Source organism: Heterodontus francisci, chromosome 5 (assembly GCF_036365525.1).
Source record: "Heterodontus francisci isolate sHetFra1 chromosome 5, sHetFra1.hap1, whole genome shotgun sequence".
Classification (NCBI taxonomy): Eukaryota; Metazoa; Chordata; class Chondrichthyes; order Heterodontiformes; family Heterodontidae; genus Heterodontus; species Heterodontus francisci.
This window is the reverse complement of record NC_090375.1, coordinates 146,625,074-146,649,019: the sequence shown is the minus strand read 5'-3', so window position 1 is coordinate 146,649,019 and position 23,946 is coordinate 146,625,074. Positions and strand designations below refer to the sequence as shown.

The 23,946-nt window shown below is 42.2% G+C and overlaps 1 protein-coding gene across 2 annotated transcripts in view; it reads right to left on the bottom strand.

Moving 5' to 3' along the window:
• Positions 1-3,962: 3,962 nt before the first annotated feature.
• The window catches only part of reck (reversion-inducing-cysteine-rich protein with kazal motifs), a 223,797-nt gene continuing 203,813 nt past the window's right edge, over positions 3,963-23,946 (bottom strand). For both annotated transcript variants that reach the window (XM_068032209.1, XM_068032210.1), the window contains 2 exons: positions 21,234-21,389; positions 3,963-5,830 (listed from right to left, as the gene is read on the bottom strand). In XM_068032209.1, coding sequence (XP_067888310.1) covers positions 5,624-5,830; positions 21,234-21,389 — 363 coding nt within the window. In that variant the 3' untranslated portion in view covers positions 3,963-5,623. The remainder of the gene's footprint in view (positions 5,831-21,233; positions 21,390-23,946) is intronic.

Here is a 23,946-nt window from a genome sequence, read left to right as displayed (position 1 = left end):
CAGAAAACTCTGCTATCCCATTCACTTCTGTCACTGCTCTGTTAACACTTCAACTCCTTAACCATCATTAACATCACTAAGTCCAAGTCTAACCTAGGTTTAAATACTCCACTGTAGGTTTATTTCTACCCTGTGTAATTCCACAGTTTTTCCTAGTAAGAAAATCTGCTTTACTTTTTGCTAGATTTCATACACTCATTTGGACATCAACAGTACTTAGCACAGCCCTGGACATGGGCGAAAAATCAAGAATGCTTTTTATGAAAGCACAAACCTGTTATAATTTTTCGCAAAGTTTTTGGAGACAAATATGGCCTGAAATCCTTTCATTTTAAAATCTATTCATTTAAATATACAGTTCCATTATCACCAAATAATTAAGCAATTACCTCAGCACTTTAACAAATGATTCACACAACTGTATCCGTTTTGATACGCTAACACCGCTAAAAATTCACCCTTCTCCACAGACTAGCAGACATCTTTACAGCTCAGAGATAAAACCGATTGCAGCAAATTAACAATCACAGCAAGTAAATACCACATTCGCGCACCATAATGTGTACCAATACCAGGCATATTGCCTATTTGTTTGTTTTAAAACAAAGTAACTAGATTATTTAAATTTAAAGGTTCGTTCATGCACGGGTTGCATAGACAGAACAATGGCTCACGGTTATGCATGCTATTTAAACAACTTGTGGATCCATCTGTACCACTTTGTTGCTTATGTGTTTATGCAGGCAATTCCATTCATTTTTTTTCTAACTAAACAAAAGCTTGGACCCATTTTCCCCACAGACTTTTACGGTAGAGTTTACTAAACACCCACCCGATGTTGTGCTTTGCATGCTGACAGCACACATCGGGAATTCAAATGTGAGGTCAGTAGCCCTGCAGATTTTCCATCCATTGAGATTAAAAGCTTGCTGGGCCTGCTGACTTCTGTGCCTGAATTTCCAATATGCACTCACTACGTGAGCAGATCTGCACTGGGGTGCAAATTTGTAAAATTGCCTCTTGTGTTTTTGTGCTGAGGGGATTCTGAATAAATCAGCTGTAAAATGCAACTGGGTAGAATTGAATAATGGGGGTTTTACAGTTGGATTAGTATCTTGGATATCCTCTCGGGTCAGGGAGAAACTTCGCTTAATTTAATGGAATCACAGAATGATATAGCACAGATGGAGACCATGTGGTCAATTGTGCTTGTGCTGAGTATTTGAAAGAGCTATTAAATTAGTCTCACACCCCAGCCTTTCCCCATAGATCTGCAAACTTTTCCCTTTGAAATATATATGCAATACAAAATTATTACCTGCTTCCACCATTCTTTCAGGCAATGCATTCCAGATTACAACTTGCTAGGTACAAAAAAAACTCATCTCACCTCTGGTTCTTTTACCAATTATCTTAAATCTGTGTCCTCTGGTTACTGACCCTTCTGCCACTGGAAACAGTTTCTCCTTTTTTACTCTATCAAAACCCTTCATGAGGTTGAACACCCCTATTAAATTTCCCCATAACCTTCTCTGCTCTGAAGAGAAACCAAGATTCTCTAGTCTCTTAACTTAACAAAAGTCCTGCGTTCTCTGCACCCCAAGACCTTGACATCCTTCCAAAAGTGTGGTGCCCAGATTGGATACACATTCCAGCTGTGGCCCAACCAGCGATTTATAAAGCTTTAGCATAATTCCTGGCTTTTGTACTCTATACCTGTATATGAAGCCCAAGGATCCCCTATGCCTTTTTAAAAAAAAAAACAGCCTTCTCAACTTGTCCGGCCACCTTCAAAGATTTCTACGTACACCCACAAGTATCTCTGATCCTGCACCCCCTTTAAAATTGTACATTGAAAGTTTTAGCTGTGTTTGTCCAGCTCCCTCAGGATGTTGAGCGGGTTAAATAGTCGATAATGTTACAAATTGGACATGTTCTGTGGAGGGAATAGGCCTCAAGATCAAATCGGCTATCCTTGTTCCATACCCAAATTGTTAATCATATTGTTGAAATTTAGCAGACTAGGATTAGTTCCAAGAGGCTGAAGGATTGTTAGAATTATTCATTCAGTTTTGTTTCAAAAAAATTTAAAAAGTTCAGTGTCTGTGTACAGAACTTTAGTCTAACTATCTTCTTTGGCCTCCTTGTCTCGGGAGACAATGGGTGAGCGCCTGGAGGTGGTCAGTGGTTTGTGGAGCAGCGCCTGGAGTGGAGTCTAACTATACAATTCTCATTAGCAACATAAAGCATTTTGAACTCCAAATGTAAAATAAAAGGTATATGTGTTTTGAAAGCTGAAAATGAACTTAAGCATTCAAAGTTGGATACCTTTACAAGAGAGAGTAAATTGGGGGGTTGGGGGGGGTGGTGGAGGGAAGTGCAGAGAGAGAGAGAGAGAGAGAGAGAAATAAATAAAGGTCCTGAAACTGGAAAGAGCACAATTTAGAGAGCACCAAATTGGATGGTAAAATTGGCAGATTGAAACAACAGAGCAACAATATGAAATAGTTAAGTGTGAAATTGGAGGAGTGCCACCTAAAAACAGCACTGCAGGAGTAGAGGTGGCACAAAGATCCCAACTGCTTGGACAAATAAAATTAGGCCAAAAGGAAGGAAGGAAATATAAAAATAACCTCAGTAATACAGAATGTTAACCTGGAGAAATAGCAACAGAGAGGGCAGTAAAAAAGAAAACTAGAATGGCTGAGAGTATGAAAAGGCTAGTATTCAACAGAAGGAGTACTAGCAATAACTCTTATAAGCACATCAGAGAGAGAATTGTCAAAGAATCAATGGAGCTTCCAATGGACAAAAAGTATTACAGATACGTAAAAAATATTTGGTCTCTGTATTTACAGATGAGGACAATGAACGGAATACCCGAGAAGGGGGTAGAGGAACTCTCGATGTATGAAACTTTGAAAGTAAACAGCATTAAACAGATTGAGAGAGTTAAAATTGACAATTAACCTGACCCAGATAGTGTACACTTCTGAAAACAGAGGCGATTAGTGCTGAAACAGCTAAGGCACTAATTGTAATTTCACAAAGCTCTCTGGGGACGGTCATCGTGCCCAAAGACTCAGGATTAATGAACGTAGTTCTAGGTAATTTAGCCTCACATCAATAGCAGGAAAACTGCTAAAGATCGTAAATAGGGATAACATTAGAAATGTATGGGCTAATCAAGCATAGTCAGAATGGATTTAAGGGTAGGTCAGGCTTCAATCTTTTAACCAAATTCTTCCAAAAAATTATCAAGCCTATAGGCAAAAGTAATGCACTGGACGTGGGAAAATTGTAATTTCATTCAAAGAATTTGGTAATGTATTCAAGAAACTTGTTGCAAAGATTAAGGCCCATGGTATTCGGGGTAAAGTAGGTGACATAGATGGAGGGATGGTTGAAGGACAGGAAGTAAAGAATAGGAACAAATTAATTTTTCTCAGATTGGAGAGAGCAGTATATCCCAGAGGTATGATGACGGAATTGAAAACTAGGGGCTGGATTTTACCTTAGGCGGATGTGAATTCGCCACCGATGTAAAAGTCAGTGGCGAACCCTCTTCCGCCTAGCCTGGGGATCCATCCTGCATTTTACGGGTCCCCGAGCTTTAACTGTCCCATGGCGGGCCTTCCACCCGCTTGAGGGAGGAAGGCCCACCTCTGTGAGCTGCCGGCCAATCAGAGGGCTGGCAGCTCTTAGTCCCAGCAGCACCACCGGGAGTGGTGGCCACTGCTGGGACTGCAGCCCAGCCAACCACATGGAGCCATGAGTGAAGGTAAGTTGGGCATGCCTCACCAGGGGGATTGGTCATGCCCTGGTGAGACTAGGGTGTTTGTTTGGGGAGGAGGGGGGGGGCGTCTTGGGTCCAGTGGGTGAGTTGGGAGGTGGGGGCGGCCCTCAATCGGACACCCTGTGCCCGACTGCCATGGCACCACCCCACCACCATTCCACCCCCCCCCCCCCCCCCCCCCGCACCTCGTGGAAAGGCCGGTAGCTAATGCTGGACGGCCTTTCACGTCCCCAGCATGCACGATTGTCACAGGCAAAATACACGTGGAGGCGGGCGAGGGCCCTTAAGTGGCCACTTAAGGGCCTTGATTGGCTTTGGGCGGGCGGGCTGTCTCCCACCCCCGCTCGACCGCCGTAAAGTTGGCCGGAGGTGGGAAGGCCTCCCGGAGCCTCCCGCTCAATTTTACACCGCACCCATCCGCCTTGCTGGGGTGTATTCATTGCAGCAGAGAAGGCTTAGGGGAATCTAACAAATGTGATCAAAATTATGAAAAGAGTTTGAAAGGACAAATGGTGAATGATGGTGAATTGATGAGAAGCAGTATAAATTTAGGTCAGTACTAGAAGTACAAAGTGGGTGGTTAAAAGAAATGTTTCCAGGAAAAGAGTTATCAAAGTACGGAAGCAGCGATTGGAACCAAGTCAATCACAATGGCTAGAAGTAAATTAAACACTTGAAAAAAAAAACTATTAAAATTTTTGGGAGAACAGCTGGAAAGCAGTCAGAAGCTACACATTTTGTGTAGAAATTTCCATCATTTTAGAAACAAATCAAAATGAGGAAGAGTAAACAAATAAGAAAGTAAGATTGATGTGAACATTTAAAGAAGCAAATAATGAGCTCAGAGAGATTACACACAGAACCTATAAAGGAATGTACAGCATTGGAAAAGAGTATTGTAGTTCATATGGCCACCCCAGTACATTAATTCAACTGGTAATAAGGCTAATTGCAGGAGTACTAATAGTGCTAATTCTGAAAAGGTTTATAGTAATAGTTAAAATATATGAGGAAAAACTGGATTTTTACTTAGAGTGTGGAACAAAATTAAATATTTGAAAATAATTTGGTTTCATTTTAAGGTTTTATCGTCATTTAACAGTGTTGACAATGTAGAACTCACTATCACATGAAGTGACTGAAACAGATAGGACAGACACATTTAAGGGGAGTCTTGATGCAGGAAATAATGGCATGAGGGGAAGGATAAGAGGTAAATTAGTGTGGGAGGATGTTCATGTGGAGTTTAAACACTGATACATATCAGTTGGGCTGAATGGCCCATTTCTGTGCTGTAGATTCTATGTAATACTGAACCTCTACAAAAATTATGAACTATTTCTGCTGAGGTTTAACTGTGCTTTACAGAACCCACTAAGTAAATCTCAGATGCAATGTTGATTGAAATTACAAATGTCAAAATCTTAAGAAAAGGTACCAAATTCAATAATTTCCATATTTTAGGACAAGTTGTCTGTTGCACACTAGACTAGTAAACTGCTGCACATCACGATCCAAATCCTATAGAACATTTCTAAGAAATAAATGCACTAAAGCTAACCGATTAACTTGAACTGTATTCATTTTAAATAAAATAAACAAATCCCTTCATAAAAAGGCTTGTATAAAGATATATTTTGGATTTTTACTTGTATTTAAAAGATGCTAAAGTTTAAATTTTGTATAGCTCATTGATGAGGCTTCTCTGCCTCACATTACTAGGTAGAGGTTTGTAGTTCAGCCATCAAGCATGCATTCCACCTGTAGCTCAACAGCAAATTAAATACAGACTTGTCCTGATAAAAAAACAAGCAGTGTCCATCTGAATCACAAAAACCCTGACAAAGCAACCATTAGGCTTAGTAAAAGTGCAGCTGAGGAAAGGATTGTCTTTGCAGAGTCAGATGAATCACTTAATGAAACGTGCACCTGTGAGGTGGTGAGTGCTGATAGAGGAACATGGGCCATTAAAGCTGGACTACCAGATTGTATCAGGGAGTCTATCTTCTCAGCTTCTTTATTGCAAGCCTCAATCTGCAATTAATAACAAAAAGTTATTAATATTTCAAGCATTCTCAATGGTTCAAGCTTTAAAATGCTCAAGATTACCTTTTGAAACAGTTTGGATCACAATAAAAAAGAATGTAATAAAATATACAATTAAAAATCAGGTTTATCTTGTAACACTGCTAGTGACAAGGAGAAGATCTAATTATTGGTGTCAAGATGAGTCAGGTTTTGTTACTTACAACAACTTGCGTTTAAATAGCGACTTTAATGCAAAGAAAATTCCAAGATGTTTTGCAGATAAGAAGAAATATCTTGTACTTATGGTGCCTGTCACCACCTCAGGTCATCCCAAAGTATTTTATCACCCAATTAAGTACTTTTGAAGTGTAGTCACTGTTATAATGTAAAAAATGCGGCAGATAATTTGTACACACAGCATGATCCAACAAACAACAAGATAAGAACCAGATAATATGTTGTCGTAATGTTGGTTGAGGGATAAATTTTGGACAAGTGGAGAACTTCCCTGCTTCCAATCGTGCCTTGGGATCTTTTACGTTCGCCCAACAGGGTAAATGTGGCCTTAGTTTAACGTCTCATCAGAAACAAGGCATGTCTGACAGTGCTAAGTGTTACACTGAAATGTCACCCCAGGTCATGTGTTCTGGAGTGGGACTTGAACCGACAACCTTCTGACTCAGAAGCATCAGTGAGCCACAGCTGACACCTTAGGAGCTTGGAGTCCGATTCCAATCATTGCACTTCAAACATAAATAGACTTTAACTACAAACAGTGTCAGCCTAGATTGTGTGTCTAAGACTCTGGAATGGAACTTGAACCCAAAATTTTTTGACTCAGAGGCGAGCTTGCTACCACCTGATGGGCAGAAGAAAGGCAGAATGCCAAAATGCTTGGTAAAAGAGATGAATCTTGAGCAAGTTTTGAAAGTAGAGGGAGGTAGAGAGGGAGGAAACCAGGCAATTGAAGGCTCTGTTAGTAATAGTAGGGAGAGGGCACAAGGGATGCATAAAAGGTCATAGTCAGAGGAATTATGTTGGGAGGTAGGGAGGGGGTCTCAGGCTTGAAGGGATAGCGGTGAAGGAGGAGGAGGGAGAGGTTGTGGACAGGTATAAGGAAAAGGAAAAGGATTTTAAATTTGATGCATTGGGGACTGGGAGAGAGAACTAGGGTGATGGATGAATGGGACTTAAGAGTGGAATACGATGCATGTAGCAGATTTTGGACAACCTGGAGTTCATGGAGAGTGAAGGATGGGCACCTTATAATGAGAACACTGGAGTAGCAAAGTCTGCAGATGGCACAGTCATGCATTTGGAGGGGCTAAGTGGGACAATATTTCATGATGGAGAAGATATGGTATTCAAATGGATGCCGAAATAGTGAAAAGTGTGGTCGAGTCTGAAATAGTAGCCAGAGAGAGAGTGAACACTAATATAGAAGCAAAATGCCTCAAATGCTGGAAATACTAAGGAGGTTTGGCAGCATCTGTGGAGTTCTGATGAAAGGCCACCAACCTGAAACGCTAACTCTGTTTTTATTAACCAATTCCTTTAAGAAATAAGTTGCATTTGCCAGCCTCCAATCATCTTACAGTTTTTCTACCCACAGAATTTTGCAAACATACGACTCATAACCTGCATTTTTTTTTTAACCTCGCTTCCTCCAGCATCCTTGGAAGTAAACTATTTACTTAAAATATCATCTCTTTGAAATGCCACCTGTTTTACACTTCACCTCTCTTTGAAAGCTAAGGCAAAGGACTTACTTAGTATCTATTTCACTCCTTCATTCTCCACTTGCTTGGCTCCCTTATCTCTTCGGGCCCCTACCTTGAATATGTTCTTATATGTTGGCAGAAGGCCATTTTATTTCCTTTGTTTTTTTAATTCTCCCCTATTCTTTCTTAGACTTTCTAATTGCTTATTTTATGTTTTTTCTGTATATTTTATATTTTTCCTGCAATTTATCTGCTCTATAAACACAAAATGCTTTTAAAGTTTCAAATTTGATTTTAATTTCCTATTAATCCATGGAACACCTGCCTTTGGTGCATTCCCTCTTTTTTCTTTCCTGGAGTATATTTGATTTGTAGAAGAAAGAAACTGCTTGCACTTATATAGCACCTTCCACATTCTCAGGACATCCCAAATCACTTTGCAGCAAATGAAGTACTATTTGAAGTGTCGTTGTAATATAGGAAGTACAACAGTCAGTTTGCACACACCCAGCTCCCACAAACAGCATTGTGATAATGACCAGGTAATCTGTTTTTTAATAATGATGATTGAGGGATAAATATTAGCTGATTTGGGGGTGGGGGGGGTGGTGGCAGTATCGATCAAGGATAATATTATAGTTCTGCAGAGGGACGATGCACTAGAGGCTTCAGGAACAGAAAACAAGCTGACATTGCTGGGTGTTTACTATACACCCCTAAATATCCAGGAGATGGAGGAGCAAATCTACAGGCAAATCTCAGAGAAATTCAAAGATAGAACAGTAATGGTAGGGAACGTCAAATACCCTAATATAGACTGGGTAAAAAAAAAGAGGGTGACGAGAGTGAAAAATTTCTAAAATAGGTATAAGTGACCATTTTTAAATCAGCATTTTTTAGTCCAAAGTGGAAGGAAGCTGTGCTCGATCTAGTTATAGGTAATAATGTAAGGCAAGAGGAGTGTGTTCAAGTAGGAGTACAACTGGGTTGTAGTTATCATAATATAATTAGGTTTAAAGTAGTTACGGAAAGGGAGAAAGAAAAAATGGTGAAAATATCCAACTGAAAGAGAACCAAGAAAGCAAAGACTGGGCAGGAAAATAGCAAATCAGCAATGGCAGGCTAAACCAAGCATATTTCTGTATGGAAAAAAAGGGGCTTCCAAAGTTAGAGCTCCCAGGTTGACAAAGGAAATAGAGGTCGAAATAAAACAGAAAAAGGAGATTTATGGCAAATGTCAGGTAATAAATCAGGCAGAATACAGAGAATGCATGGAGAAATTGTAAAAGACACAAGCAGGGTAAAGAGAGCATGAGAAAAGATTAGTGAGTGACATAAAAGGGAACCCAAAAATCTTTTTTAAAACATATAAGAAGTGAAAGGATAGTTACAGAAATTCTAAGGCTTATTTGGGGAGCGAAAAAAAAAGGATATCTTCTTGTGGAGACAGAAGGCATGACAGAGGTACTTTACATCTGTCTTCACAGAAGAGGAGGATGATAATGGTGCAGTAAAGGAAGACGGAGTAGAGATATTGGATAGGATAAAAATAGATAGAAAGGAGGTGCAAAATAGGTTGGCATTATTCAAAGTTAACAGTCACTGCATCTAGATAGGATGTGCCCTAGGTTGCTGAGGAAAGCAAGGGTACAGACAGCAGAAGCTCCAACCACAATCTCTAAATCCTCCTTGGATATTGGAGTGGTGCCAGAGCACTGGAGAATTGCAAATGTTATATCCCTATTCAAAAGTGGGGAGAGAGATAAACATCAGAGGTAAGATATCTACTAGAGACCATTATCTAAGGCAAAATTAATTTGCACTCGGGAGAAGTATGGGTTAATAAGGGACAGCCAGGATGGATTTATTCAAGGTAAATTGTGTCTGACTAACCGGATTAAGTTCTTTGATGAAGTAACAGAGATAACTGGCTAAGATATAGGAGGCAGAAAGTGGGAGTCAACAGATGTTTTTCTGACTGGAGAGTTTTGACTGCAGTGGGGTCCCCAGTGGGTGGTAGAAGGTCCATTGCTTATAATGTTACATATAAATGACCTTGGGTATAGAGAGTACAATTTCAAAGTTTGCAGATGATACAAAATTTGGCAACATGGTAATAGTGAGCAGGATAGTAGCAGACTTCTGAAGGACACAGACTGGTGAAATGGGCAAACAGATGGCAGATGCAATTTAATGTGGATAAGTGTGAAGTGATGCACTTGGGAGATACAACGTGGAGAGGCAGTATAATCTAAATGGTACTATTTTGTGGGGATGCAAGAGCAGAGCAACCAGGGGATAAATATTTACAAATCTTTAAAGTGGCAGGACAAGTTGATACGGTGGTTAAGAAAACATGATAGGATACTTGGCTTTATAAATGGGGCATTGAATGCAAAAACAAGGAAGTCAGACTAAACCTGCACAAATCACAGGTTATGCCCCGGCAGGAGAATTGTATATAATCCTGGGCACAACACTTTAAGAAAGATGTTAAGGTCAAGTAGACTCTAGGTCAAGTCGGCATAAGGAGGGAGGAAGTGTTGGGTATTCTAAAAGGCATTAAGGTGGACAAGTCCCCAGGTCCGGATGGGATCTATCCCAGGTTACTGTGGGAAGCGAGAGAGGAAATAGTTGGGGCCTTAACAGATATCTTTGCAACATCCTTAAACACGGGTGAGGTCCCGGAGGACTGGAGAATTGCTAATGTTGTCCCCTTGTTTAAGAAGGGTAGCAGGGATAATCCAGGTAATTATAGACCGGTGAGCCTGACGTCAGTGGTAGGGAAGCTGCTGGAGAGGATACTGAGGGATAGGATCTATTCCCATTTGGAAGAAAATGGGCTTATCAGTGATAGACAACATGGTTTTGTGCAGGGAAGGTCATGTCTTACCAACTTAATAGAATTCTTTGAGGAAGTGACAAAGTTGATTGATGAGGGAAGGGCTGTAGATGTCGTATACATGGACTTCAGTAAGGCGTTTGATAAGGTTCCCCATGGTAGGCTGATGGAGAAAGTGAAGGCGCATGGGGACCAGGGTGTACTAGCTAGATGGTAAAGAACTGGCTGGGCAACAGGAGACAGAGAGTAGCAGTGGAAGGGAGTTTCTCAAAATGGAGACGTGTGACCAGTGGTGTTCCACAGGGATCCGTGCTGGGACCACTGTTGTTTGTGATATACATAAATGATTTGGAGGAAAGTATAGGTGGTCTGATTAGCAAGTTTGCAGACGACACTAAGATTGGTGGAGTAGCAGATAGTGAAGGGGACTGTCAGAGAATACAGCAGAATATAGATAGACTGGAGAGTTGGGCAGAGAAATGGCAGATGGAGTTCAATCAGGGCAAATGCGAGGTGACGCATTTTGGAAGATCCAGTTCAAGAGTGAACTATACAGTAAATGGAAAAGTCCTGGGGAAAATTGATGTACAGAGAGATTTGGGTGTTCAGGTCCATTGTTCCCTGAAGGTGGCAACGCAGGTCAATAGAGTGGTCAAGAAGGCATACGGCATGCTTTCCTTCATCGGACTGGGTATTGAGTACAAGAGTTGGCAGTTGTATAGGACTTTGGTTCGGCCACATTTGGAATACTGCGTGCAGTTCTGGTCGCCACATTACCAAAAGGATGTGGATGCTTTGGAGAGGGTGCAGAGGAGATTCACCAGGATGTTGCCTGGTATGGAGGGCGCTAGCTATGAAGAGAGGTTGAGTAGATTAGGATTATTTTCATTAGAAAGACGGAGGTTGAGGGGGGACCTGATTGAGAGGTATAGACAGGGTGGATAGCAAGAAGCTTTTTCCCAGAGTGGGGGATTCAATTACAAGGGGACACGAGTTCAAAGTGAAAGGGGAAAAGTTCAGGGGGGATATGCGTGGAAAGTTCTTTACGCAGAGGGTGGTGGGTGCATGGAACGTATTGCCAGCGGAGGTGGTAGACGCGGGCACGATAGCGTCTTTTAAGATGTATCTAGACAGATACATGAATGGGCAGGAAGTAAAGAGATACAGACCCTTAGAAAATAGGCGACAGGTTTAGATAGAGGATTTGGATCGGCGGAGGCTTGGAGGGCCAAAGGGCCTGTTCCTGTGCTGTAATTTTCTTTGTTCTCTTTGTTCTTTGACTTGGAAAGGGTAAGAGGAGGTTTCCCAGGAGTCAGAGAGAGTGAGCCTGAGGGAAAACAGCGCCGGAAACCAACAGGTAAAAACCGTGGCAGACAGCGAGTGGGAGTCAGAGAGAGTGAGCTTAAGGGAAATAGTGCAAAGACCAACAGGTAAAAGCGCCAGGTAGTCAGCGGGAGTCAGAGAACGAGCCTGAGAGAAAATTTCGCTAGAAACCAACAGCTAAATACAGCAGCTGAAGTCAGAGAGAATGTGCCTGAGGGGAAACAGTGTGGAGACTAATAGGTAAAAGTGGTTGGGGGCAGTCAGCAGGAGTCAGAGAGAGAGATAGAGCCTTAGGGAAAACAGTGCCGGAGACCAAGACGTAAAAGCAGTGATGGGTAGTCAGAGACAGCGAGGCTGAGGGAAAACAGTGCGGGGACCAAAATGTAAAAGCACGGGTATTCAGACAGCGTGAGCCTGACGGTCAACAGTGCCGGAGACATAAAAGTAAAAGTGGCAGCGGGGAAACAGCAGCAGTCAGAGGGAACATGTCGAAAGGAAAACAGTGCAGGAGACAAACAGGTAAGGAGCATCTACCTGAAGGAGTTCAGGACTGGAGCCTGGAGCGAGCACCAGTGTCAGAGACTGAGTTTAAAAAAAACTAAAATTGATGTCAGCACAAGGGAAGGTGCTGATTGGTGAGGTTTTTAAATACAAGTCTTCAGAAATAAAGTGAAGATTTATTGTTAAGTTTAGTTAGTTTAATAAATAGAGGCATGGAAGGGCACCTCAGTCCTGTGAAAAGCACACCCTGTGCCATGTAGGAACTCCAGGACATTTCTTGTGTCCTGGAAAACCACATGTGCAGAATTGTCAGCAGCTGGAGCAGCTTGAGCTCCAATGTTTGAAGCTTGAGAAATCACTGCAATAGTACATTTTGGGATGTGGTCACCCCGCAGCTTCAGTGAGCAGATGGGAAATGGGTGATCGCCAGGCAGTGAAGGAGGATCAGGCAGCTAGTACTGGAGTCCCCTGAGAGCATCTTGCTCTCCAACCAGTATTCAGTTCTGAATACTAGTGAGAGTGATTGTTCCTCTGGGGAGTGCAGCCAGAGCCAAGTCCATAGCACCACCAGTGGCTCAGCAGTACGGCGGGGGGGAGGGGGACAAGGAGGAAGATTTGGAATGCAATAGTGATAGGGGATTCTATAGTTAGACAAACAGACAAGTGCTTCTGTGGCCGCAGACAAGAATCCAGGATGGTATGTTGCTTCCCTGATGCCAGGGTCACGAATGTTACTGAGGGGCTGCAGAGGTCATGGTCCATATCAGTACCAATGACATAAGTGGAGGTCATGGAGTCAGATTTTAGGGAGCTAGGAAAGAGGCTAGCAAGCAGGGCATCAAAGGTAGTAGTCTCCAGATTGCTCCCAGTGTGATGCACTAGTGAGTACAGAAATAGGAGGATAAAGCAGATGAATGTGTGACTGGAGAGAAGGTGCAGGAGGGCAGGCTCTATAAAGGCTGGACAGGGTGCACCTCAACAGAGTCGGGGTCAATGTTCATACCAGGAGGTTTGCTACTGCTATTGGAGAGGCTGCAAATTAATTTGGCAAGGGGATGGGAACCAGGATGCAGCATTAGAAAGGCGAAACAAGGTGCACAAAGAATTGGGAGAAGCAGATAGCACTAGAGCACGAAATAGTTTTATCCCACCTTTTATCTTACTAAGAGATCGTGCATTAAGATCTAAATTAGATTTACAGTTCATGTATGCAACTGTATGGAGTGTGGCAAATAAGGTTGGTGAACTGCAGACGCAAATAGTCACATGGGAAAATGATGTTCTGGTGATAATGGAGACATGGCTCAAAAAAGGGCAGTACTGGGTACTAAATATTCCTGGATACAAGTTGTTCAGGAAAGATAGGGAAGGAAAGAAAGGAGGGGAGCAGTATTGATGAAGGAGAATATTACAGTGCTGGAGAGAGGATATCCTGAAGGGATCAAAGATTGAAACTATTTGGTTAGAATTAAGAAACAGTAGAGGTAACATTACACTACCGAGTATATTCTACAGGACAGTGACTAATGGGAAATGATATAGAGGAGCAAATTGGCAGGGAAATGACAGAGAAGTGCATAAACTACTGAGTAATAATGGTGGACTTTAATTATCCTAATATAGACTGGGATAGTAGTAGTGTAAAGGGCAGAGAGTGGGAAGAGTTTTTGAAGTATGTTCAGGAGAATTTTCTTGACCAGTACATTATCAGCCCAACAAGGAAGGAGGCATTGCTGGATCTGGTTCTGGGGAATGAGGTGGGTCAAATGGATCAGGCACTTTTAAGTAACAGTAATCATTGCATCATAAGGTTGAGGTTTGCCATGGAAAAGAACAAGGTACAATCTAAAGTAAAATTGCTAAATTGGAGGGGGCCCAATTTCAGTGGGGTGAGAACAGATCTGTGCCAGGTAAATACTGGAGGTTAACACAGCAACGGAACAATGGATTGCCTTTAAAGAGGAGATGGTTCGGGTACAGTCGAGGTACATTTCCACGAGGGGGCAATATAGGGCAACCAAAGCCAGAGCTCCCTGGATGACAGAAGAAATAGAATAAGATGAAGCAAAAAAAGATGCATGCAACAGATGTCAGCTAATAATACAAGTGAGAACCACGCTGAATATAAAAAGTTCAAAGAGGAAGTGAAAAGGAAATCAGAAAGGCAAAAAAAGAGTTTGCGAAAAGACAGGCAGTAAAATAAAAGGGAATCCAAAATTGTTCTATAAACACAAATAGTAAAAGGGTAGTAAGCAGAGAGGTAGGGCCGATTAGGGACCGAAAAGGGAATCTACGAATGGCAGAGGTACTAAATAAGTAGTTTGCAGCTTCTTTATCAAGGAAGATGATGCTACCAAAATCCTAGTGAAAGAGAAGGTAGTTGAGATACTGGATGGGCTAAAAACTGAAAGAGGAGATATTAGGTAGGCTGGCTGTATTTAAAGTTGATAAGTCATGAGAACTGAATGGGATGCATGTGAGGATGCTGCGGGAAAGTAGGCGTAAATTGTGCAGGTACTGGCCATAATCTTCCAATCATCCTTAGATGTTGTGCCAGAGGACTGGAGAATTACAAATGTTACACTCTTGCTCAAAAAAGTGTGCCAGGATAAGCCCTACAAGCCAGTCAGTTTAGCACTGGTGGTGGGAAAGCTTTGAGAGACAATAATCTGGGACAAAATTAAGTTGCTTGGACGAGTGCAGATTAATTAGGAAAAGCTAGGGCAGATTTATTAAAGGCAGATCATGTTTAACTAACTTGGCTGATATTTTTTGATGAGGTAACAGAGATGGTTGATAAGGGTAATGTGGTTGATGGGGTGGATATGGACTTCAAAAGGTGTTTGACGAAGTGCCACATAAGAGACTTGCCAGCAAAGTTGAAGCCCATGGAATAAAAGGGAAAGTGTAAGGATGGATGCAAAGTTGGCTGAGTGACAGGAAACAGAGAGTAGTGATGAATGGTTGTTGCTCAGACTGGAGGAAGGTATACAGTGGGGTTCCCCAGGAGTCGGTACTAGGACCACTGCCTTTCTTGATCTATACTGATGATCTGGACTTGGTGTGCAGGGCACAATTTCAAAATCTGCAAATGACACAAAACTTGGAAGTATTGTGAATTGTGAGGAAGGTAGTGATAGATTTCATGAGGACATAGGCTGTTGGAATGGGAATACACATAGCAGATGAAATTTAATGCAGAGAAGTGTGAAGTGGTTTATTTGTAGGAAGAACAAGGAGAGGCAATAGAAAATAAAGGGTACAATTCTAAATGGGGTGCAGGAACAGAGATACCTGGGGATATATATGCACAAATCATTGAAGGCGGCAGGGTAGGTTGAGAGTGGTTAAAAAGGCATATTGGATCCTGGGCTTTTTAAATAGAGGTGCACAGTACCAAAGCAAAGAGGTTATGATGAACCTCAATAAAATTCTGCTACGGCCTCAACTGGAATATTGTGTCTAATTCAGGGCATTGCAATTTAGGAAGAATGGGAAGGCTTTAAAGAGGGTGCAGAAAAGATTTATGAGAATGGTGCCAGGGATAAGGGAATTCAGTTACATGGATAGATCAGAGAAGCTGGGCTGTTCTCCTTTGTGAAGAGAAGGTTGAGAGAAGACTTGAAAAAAGTGTCATGAGGTGTTTAGACAGAGTAGTGAGATACTGTTCCCATTCGCTGAAGGTTTGAGAACCAGGACACTGATGCAAAGTGACTGACAAAAGAACGAATGGCGACATGAGGAAGAGCTTTTCTATGCAGTGAGTGGTTAGGGTTGAAAATGCACGACCTGAGAATGTGGTGCAGGCAGATACAATCAGGGCTTTCAAAAGGGAATTGGATAAGCATTGAAGAGAAAAAATTTGTAGGGCTATGGAGAAACAGCAGGGGAGTGAGACTAGCAAAGTTTATTTATTTATTTATTTAGAGATACAGCACTGAAACAGGCCCTTTGGCCCACCAAGTCTGTGCCGACCATCAACCACCCATTTATACTAATCCTACATTAATCCCATATTCCTACCACATCCCCACCTTCCCTCAATTCCCCTACCACCTACCTATACTAGGGGCAATTTACAATGGCCAATTTACCTATCACCTGCAAGTCTTTGGCTGTGGGAGGAAACCGGAGCACCCGGCGAAAACCCACGCGGTCACAGGGAGAACTTGCAAACTCCACACAGGCAGTACCCAGAATCAAACCCGCGTCGCTGGAGCCGTGAGGCTGCGGTGCTAACCACTGCGCCACTGTGCCGCCCATTGCAAGGATACGATGGGCTGAATGGCCTCCTTCTGTGCTGTAACTGTTCTATCATTCTAGGATGATACTAGGGATGAGGGATCATGTGGAGATATTGGAGAAGCTGGGATTGTACTCCTCAAAGCAGCTAAGGTTACAGAGATTTAACAAAGTTATTCAAAATTATGAGGAGTCTTAATTAGTAGATAAGGAGAAACTGTTTCCTCTGACAAGTGGGTTTGATTACCAGAGATCATAAATATAAAATAATTGTTAAAAGTACAGGGTAATGAGAAATTTTTTCACACAGAGGGTTGTTAAGAGCTAGAATGCACTACCTGAAAAGGTGATGGAAACAGACTTGATAGGAACTTGTAAAAGCAACTGGGCACACACCTGGAAGTGACTAATTTGCAGTGTTATGAGGAAAAAGCTGAGGTGTCGGGCTAAATTGAACCATACTGTGACTGGAGTCCTGTTTCCAGCGGGGATATACCCTAATCAGATCATTTCTCACTGTACAACGCGAAAACTTATGAACAGGCCTAAGTCGTCATTTGTGGCCCTGAAAAGTACCCAGTCAACCTCAAATTACCCTGGAAGGGTAATATATCCAAAAAATTTGAGCAACAGGTAAAGCTAGCTGTTTCACGCTGCTGTGTTCACCACTAACAGGATGCTGCCGTCAAGCTAAATAGACGTCCTACCTATCACACAAATGAGTAATGTGATAGATGCTACGTATATAGGTCGTACATCCCAAAGACTGGCAGTTCGTATCAAACAACATGTCCCTTCCACTGTTCGCAATGGGCAAGGTACAGGCCATACCCAACCAGCCCGTGCTTGCAAAACTCAAAACACAGTGTTCAACATTAAACATGATTCCGCGAATGGACAACATTTGCTAAATAATCCTCAGTGTGCTAAGAATTACACTGACAACCAATTTAAGATTGTCAGTAGGGCTCGCAGTGTGGCGCATGTGTGTGTACTGGAAGCTACATATATTAATACACAGGGCCCTGTTCTTTGCAGATAGAAAGAACATGTAACACATTGTGCCCGTTTCAGCTGAACAAAATAAGTGACAGCCATTTGCTGGTTCATTCCTCAGGGCACTGCCTTGACCAATCAGAGTCAAGCTGCCTAGTTTAAATTTCAAACAAAGCTTGGCAGTTAACTGTCAGTCACCGTAAACAGGTGCATTCTCCATGGCAACGCCTCTACCAATCAGAGTTCACTTGCCAACCAATCAGTACTCTCTTCTCATGCAGTATAAGTTGTTGTTTTCCCTTACATTGGTTATTCTTGCATATTGTCCTGATGAGTGCAAGACAAAAAGCTTCGACAACATATCTCTATTTTCAGCAATTCTCAAGTTCTGTACTACTGAACAATCTGAAAATTACTACCTTTTAAAGTCGGTCTGATGAATCTCTTTCCGAGCTCCCTAAAACCTTCCTGAAGGACCTCATCCCTCATTTTACCTATGTCATTGGTACCTGAACCTTTGGCTGTTCACCTTCCCCCCTCAGGATGCTCTGCAGCTGCTCAGTTACATTGCCTCCCTGGTGCCAGGGTCAACAATGCACCATCCTGGAATCAGGTCTGTGGCTGCAGAAAGGCCTATTTGCTCCTCTAATTATTGCATCACCTATCACTAATGCTTTCCCGATCTTCCTCCACACCCCATAACAGCTGAGCCACCTGTCCTCCTTCTAGTTTATAAATCTGAATTTAGTTTCAGTCCACCTAACCTCTGCAACCTGCTATCCAAGCTCAGACCCTATGCTCAACATCTGGATTACTTTGCAGACCTGTTTCTCCCCTTTCAGTAACAGGAGCATTCAGGCATCACGGTCTGCACTTTAGAACACTTTTCCTCAGCCCCTACACCTTGCTTCAACTCTCCCCATTTCCAAAAGGCTCCTTTAAACTTCCTCTCTGACCTTGTCTTTTGTCAGCTCCCCGAACTCTTGGGCCAGTTTCAATGAATCAAACTACTTGTGATTCATTCACATTTAGTTCATTGAATATCTGATCAGTAACTGGAAAGTTTTAAGTGCTAATTTTAGCCACTTTAGACTTTTGTCCAATGGATGTGGGATGTACACCCTATCCACCACCTTAAACATTTATTCCCTCTACCACCAGTACACAGTGGCAGCAGTGTGTACCATATACAGGATGCACTGCAGCAACTTGCCAAGGCTCCTCAGACAGCATCTTCCAAACCTGCGACCTCTACCACAGAGAAAGACAAGGGCACCAGGCACATGGGGAGACCATCACCTACAAGATCCCCTCCAACTCACTTGGGACTATATCACCACTCTTTCACTGTCACTAGGTCAAAATCCTGAAACTCCCTCCCTAACAGCATTGTGGGTGTACTGATACCACATAAGACTGCAGCGGTTCAAGGTGGTTTACCATGACCTTCTCAAGGGCACGGACGAATGGGCACTAAAGGCTGGCCTTACCAGCAAAGCTCACATCCCATGAATGAATGAAAGAAAAAAAGATCAACCATGATCTAACTGAACAGCAAAATGGCCCCAAGGGACTGAATGTCCTACTTCTGTTCTTATGTCATAGAGTCAAAGAGGCATACAGCACAGAAACAGGGCCTTCGGCCCATCTTGTCTGTGCTGGCCATCAAGCACCTATCTATTCTAATCTAATTTTCCCACACTTGGCACCGTAGCCTTGTATGCTATGGCGTTTCAAGTGCACATCTAAATACTTCTTAAATGTTGTGAGGGTTCCTGCCTCTACCATCCCTTCAGGTAGTGTGTTCCAGATTCCAACCACCCTCTGGGGGAAATTTTTTTTCCTCAAATCCCCTCTAAACCTTCTGCCCCTTACCTTAAATCTATGTCCCCTGGTTATTGATCCATCCGCTAAGGGAAAAAGTTTCTTCCTATCTATCCTATCAATGCCCCTCATAATTTTGTATACCTCAATCAGGTCCCCCCTCAGCCTTCTCTGCTCCAAGGAAAATAACCCTCGGCTATCCAATCTCTCTTGATAGCTGAAATGCTCCAGCCCAGGCAACATCCTAGTGAATCTCCTCTGCACCCTCTCCAGTGCAATCACATCCTTCCTATAGTGTGGTGCCCAGAACTGTACACAGTACTCCAGCTGTAGCCTAACTAGCATTTTACACAGCTCCATCATAACCTCCCTGCTCTTATATTCTATGCCTCGGCTAATAAAGGCAAGTATCCCATATGTCTTCATAACCACTTTATCTACCTGTGCTGCTGCCTTCAGTGATCTATGGACAAGTACACCAAGGTTCCTCTGACCCTTTATACTTCCTAGGGTTCTACCATCCATTGTATATTCCCTTGCCTTGTTAGTCCTCCCAAAATGCATCACCTCACACTTATCAGGATTAAATTCCATTTGCCACTGCTCCGCCCAACTTACCAGCCCATCTATATCGTCCTGTAATCTAAGGCTTTCCTCCTCACCATTTACGACACCATCAATTTTCGTGTCATCTGCGAACTTACTGATCATACCTCCTATATTCACGTCTAAATCATTAATGTACACTGCAAACAGCAAGGGTCCCAGCACCGATCCCTGCGGTATAACACTGGTCACAGGCTTCCACTCACATAAACAACCCTCGACCATCACCCTCTACCTCCTGTCACTAAGTCAATTTTGGATCCAATTTGCCAAATTGTCCTGGATCCCATGGGCTCTTACCTTCTTAACCAATCTCCCATGCGGGACCTTATCAAAAGCCTTACTGAAGTCAATGTAGACTACATCAACTGCTTTACCCTCATCTACACATCTAGTCACCTCCTCGAGAAATTCAATGAAGTTTGTTAGACACGATCTCCCCCTGATAAAGCCATGCTGACTATCCCTGATTATTCACTGCCTCTCCAACTTGACCCTCAGAAATTTTTCCAATAGTTTCCCAACCACTGATGTTAGACTCACTGGCCTGTAATTACCTGCTTTATCCCTGCTACCCTTCTTGAATAATGGTACCACATTCGCTGTCCTCCAGTCCTCTGATACCTCTCCTGTGGCCAGAGAGGATTTGAAAATTTGTATCAGAGCCCCTGTTAGCTCCTCCCTTGCCTCACATAACAGCCTGAGATATAGCTCATCTTGGCCTGAGGATCTATCCACTTTTAAGCCTGCTAAAACAGCTAATACTTCCTCCTTTTCAATGCTAATTTGTTCAAGTATACCACAATCCCCCTCCCTGATCTCTACACCTACATTGTCCTTTTCCACAGTGAAAACAGATGAAAAGTAATCATTTAAAATCTCACCTATGTCCCCCGGCTCCACACACAGACTGCCACTCTGGTCCCTAATGGGCCCTACTCTTTCCCTGGTTATCCTCTTGCCCTTAATACACTTATAAAATTGCCTTGGGATTTTCCTTTATCTTGCCTGCCAGCGTTTTTTCATGTCCCCTCTTCGCTCTCCTAATTACTTTTTTTTTTTAAGTACCCCCCTACACTGTCTATACTCCTCTAGGGCCTCTGCAGTTTTCAGCGCTTTGCATATGCTTGTGGTTTAACATCTCTAAGGTCACACTTTCAGGTGTAACACCTTTAAAAGGCAAGACACAGAGTACACAAATACTAGATGCAAGACTTTTAATTATACAGATAAAAGTATTAGATGCAACTAATTTTACCTTAGAACATTTATTGTATATATATTTTTCTGTGTTACATAAAACATTAACTACAAAGTTAAAAGAAACAGAAAGTGTACAATATTTAAAACATACTTGCAGTGTTGTTGGATCTTGATCGACTGGAATGATGAGGATCACAAGGTCAGATTCTATACTTAGGTATCCAAAAACATCACATTGAGGCACTGAAACGTGGAGACGCAAAGTGTAAATGATGTCGTGTACAGATACTGGTCTTCCCCCAATTAACTGCAAGGATAAATAAATGCTCAATGTGAAACAATGCATCATTTCAGTAATGGACTGCAAATTAACTTTATGATCCTGCGGTAATCAATTTTCTTTTATGAGCATCACACATCAAACTTCTGAACATTTAGCTGTACCTGGTACTAAGAGGTAAATGAGGTGGTAGCAGATTTCAGCCATGATCTAATTGAATGGTGGACCAGGCTCGAGGGACTGAATGGCCTATTCCTGTTCCTATGAGGAAGGGAATATCTGCTTCATCAATAACATGGCATTTATATAAGCCAAGCATATTTGGCATCCGTAGAGTGCCACAAATGGAATTCTTTTAGGTGAAGAGTTTACTTTCTTTCTGCCTCACTTCAAGCATCAAAAACCACCACAAAAAACAATGCCATTACATTTAGTACCTACACTGGAGCCCTTTTACTTAGTCAGCTGGCCTCAGTGTGTCTGCTCAATTTACCAACTCAAACTTATTGAACCTGGAGTCAGAAATAGGGCATAAAATCCCACTCTACCAAAGTCAACCTTTACTTTAATATGCTCTGCTTAAAACATGTTAATAAACCAAATCTGTATTACAGGCCCTGTCATTATTACATCTCCTATTGAATTGAGTATAATATATTGGAATGGTTTCATTCATGTGAACCCAATAGGTGGCTGCTGAAAGAAATGCCTTTACCCAAGCAGATGGTAGTCAGTAGATTGGCAGGTCATCTGGCCAATATCCAAACATAGAGAGCTGGGGAAGATTGGCTTCCTGTTAAGAGATCTGGTGTGAAATACAGACAGTGGGAGAGAACCCACTTACAGGACCAACCAGTGTCACTGAACCCGACAGAATGTCTAATGTAGACCCAAAATTCGAACAAATGCCGAGGAGACTGAAGGCAGTGAAGGAGCAGAACAGAGTTTCAGGTGGAATGAAGATGGAACAGCTGTGATGGAACAGAGCACAGCAGAGTGTTGGTTGTAGTGGTGCCAATGTGGTGACCTATGGGTATTCTGGGAAATTCTACACAAAAGTCTTTATGCATCCTAGTACCTTCTACATGTTTCCAATGAAGACCCTGGTGGCAGTTTAAACTGAAACTGACTGAAGTTGCATACCTATAGACCTATTAAAGTACCACAGTCCTTAGTTAAGGTGAACATAGAAAGTGCCTCAAACAACCCCCATATTACAAAATGTGATACCTTGTTATAATTCAAATGTTAGCAAGGCAAAATGATTTTCAAGTTTAATTGGAGACCTGTTCTTTATCAAGCTAATTAAAATTTGGCAATTATAGTTTCTGGGATGTGTCTATCCAGTTGAATGACACCTTGGAAAAGGCTCCCTGTGACTGAATTGATTAGTCACAAACAGTTATTCACCCATCGATTTCCTTGGTAATATGGAAGGTAGTTAAGGTCATGATTAAGATCATGGTTTCTGATGAAAGATCACTGACCTGCAACATTAACTCTGTTTCTCGCACCACAGATGCTGCCTGACCTGCTGAGTGCATCCCCAGCATTTTGCTTTTGTAATAATTAAGGTTATGTTTTGACAACCCAGATCAAAAGGTTTGGAGGTTTCAAAGAAGGTTCTTGTTTCAGTGAAAAGTGCAAGGGAAGTTGTAAAGAACTTTTAAAGCAAATCTCCAAAAGCTAAGAATGTGGTAAGAGTGGAACTTTGAAATTTCAAAGAGGTTAAGTGTTTGACCAAATTAAAACTACACAGTATATGATAACTATGAAGTCTCCAAGCACAGAGAAAGGAGTGTAATAGGAACATAGGAGCAGGAGTAGGCCATTCAGCCCTTTGAGCCTGCCCCACCATTCAATATGATCATGACTGATCATCCACTTCAATGCCTTTTTCCCACACTGTCCTCATATCCCTTATGTCATTAGTACTTAGAAATCTGTCAATCTTTACTTTAAACATACTCAATGAGTGAGCTTCCACAGCCCTTTGCGGTAGAGAATTTCAAAGATTCACAATCCGCTGAGTAAAGAAATTTCTCCTCATCTCTGTCCTAGGTGGATTCCCCCTTATTTTCAAATTGTGTCCCCTGGTTATAGACTCCCCAACCAGGGGAAACATCTTAGCTGCATCGACCCTGTCTATCCCTTTTTTTTTGTAGGTTTCAATAAGATCAACTCTCATTCTTCGAGACTCTAGAGAATATAGGCCCAGTTTCCCCAATCTCTCTTCATAGGAGAGTCCCACCATCCCAGGAACAAATCTGGTGAACCTTCGTTGCACTCCCTCTATGGCAATAATATCTTTCCTAAGGTAAGGGGACCAAAACTGCACACAGTACCCCAAGTGCGGTCTAACCAAAGTTCTATCCAATTGAAGCAAGACTTCACTACTCCTGTACTCAGATCCTCTTGCAATAAAGGCCAACATACCATTAGCCTTCCTAATTGCTTGCTGCACCTGCATGTTAGCTTTCAGTGACTTATTGATGTGGACACCCAGGTCCCTTTGTACATCTGCACTTTCTAATCTCTTACCATTTAAGAAATATTCTGCACATCTGTTCCTCCTACCAAAGTG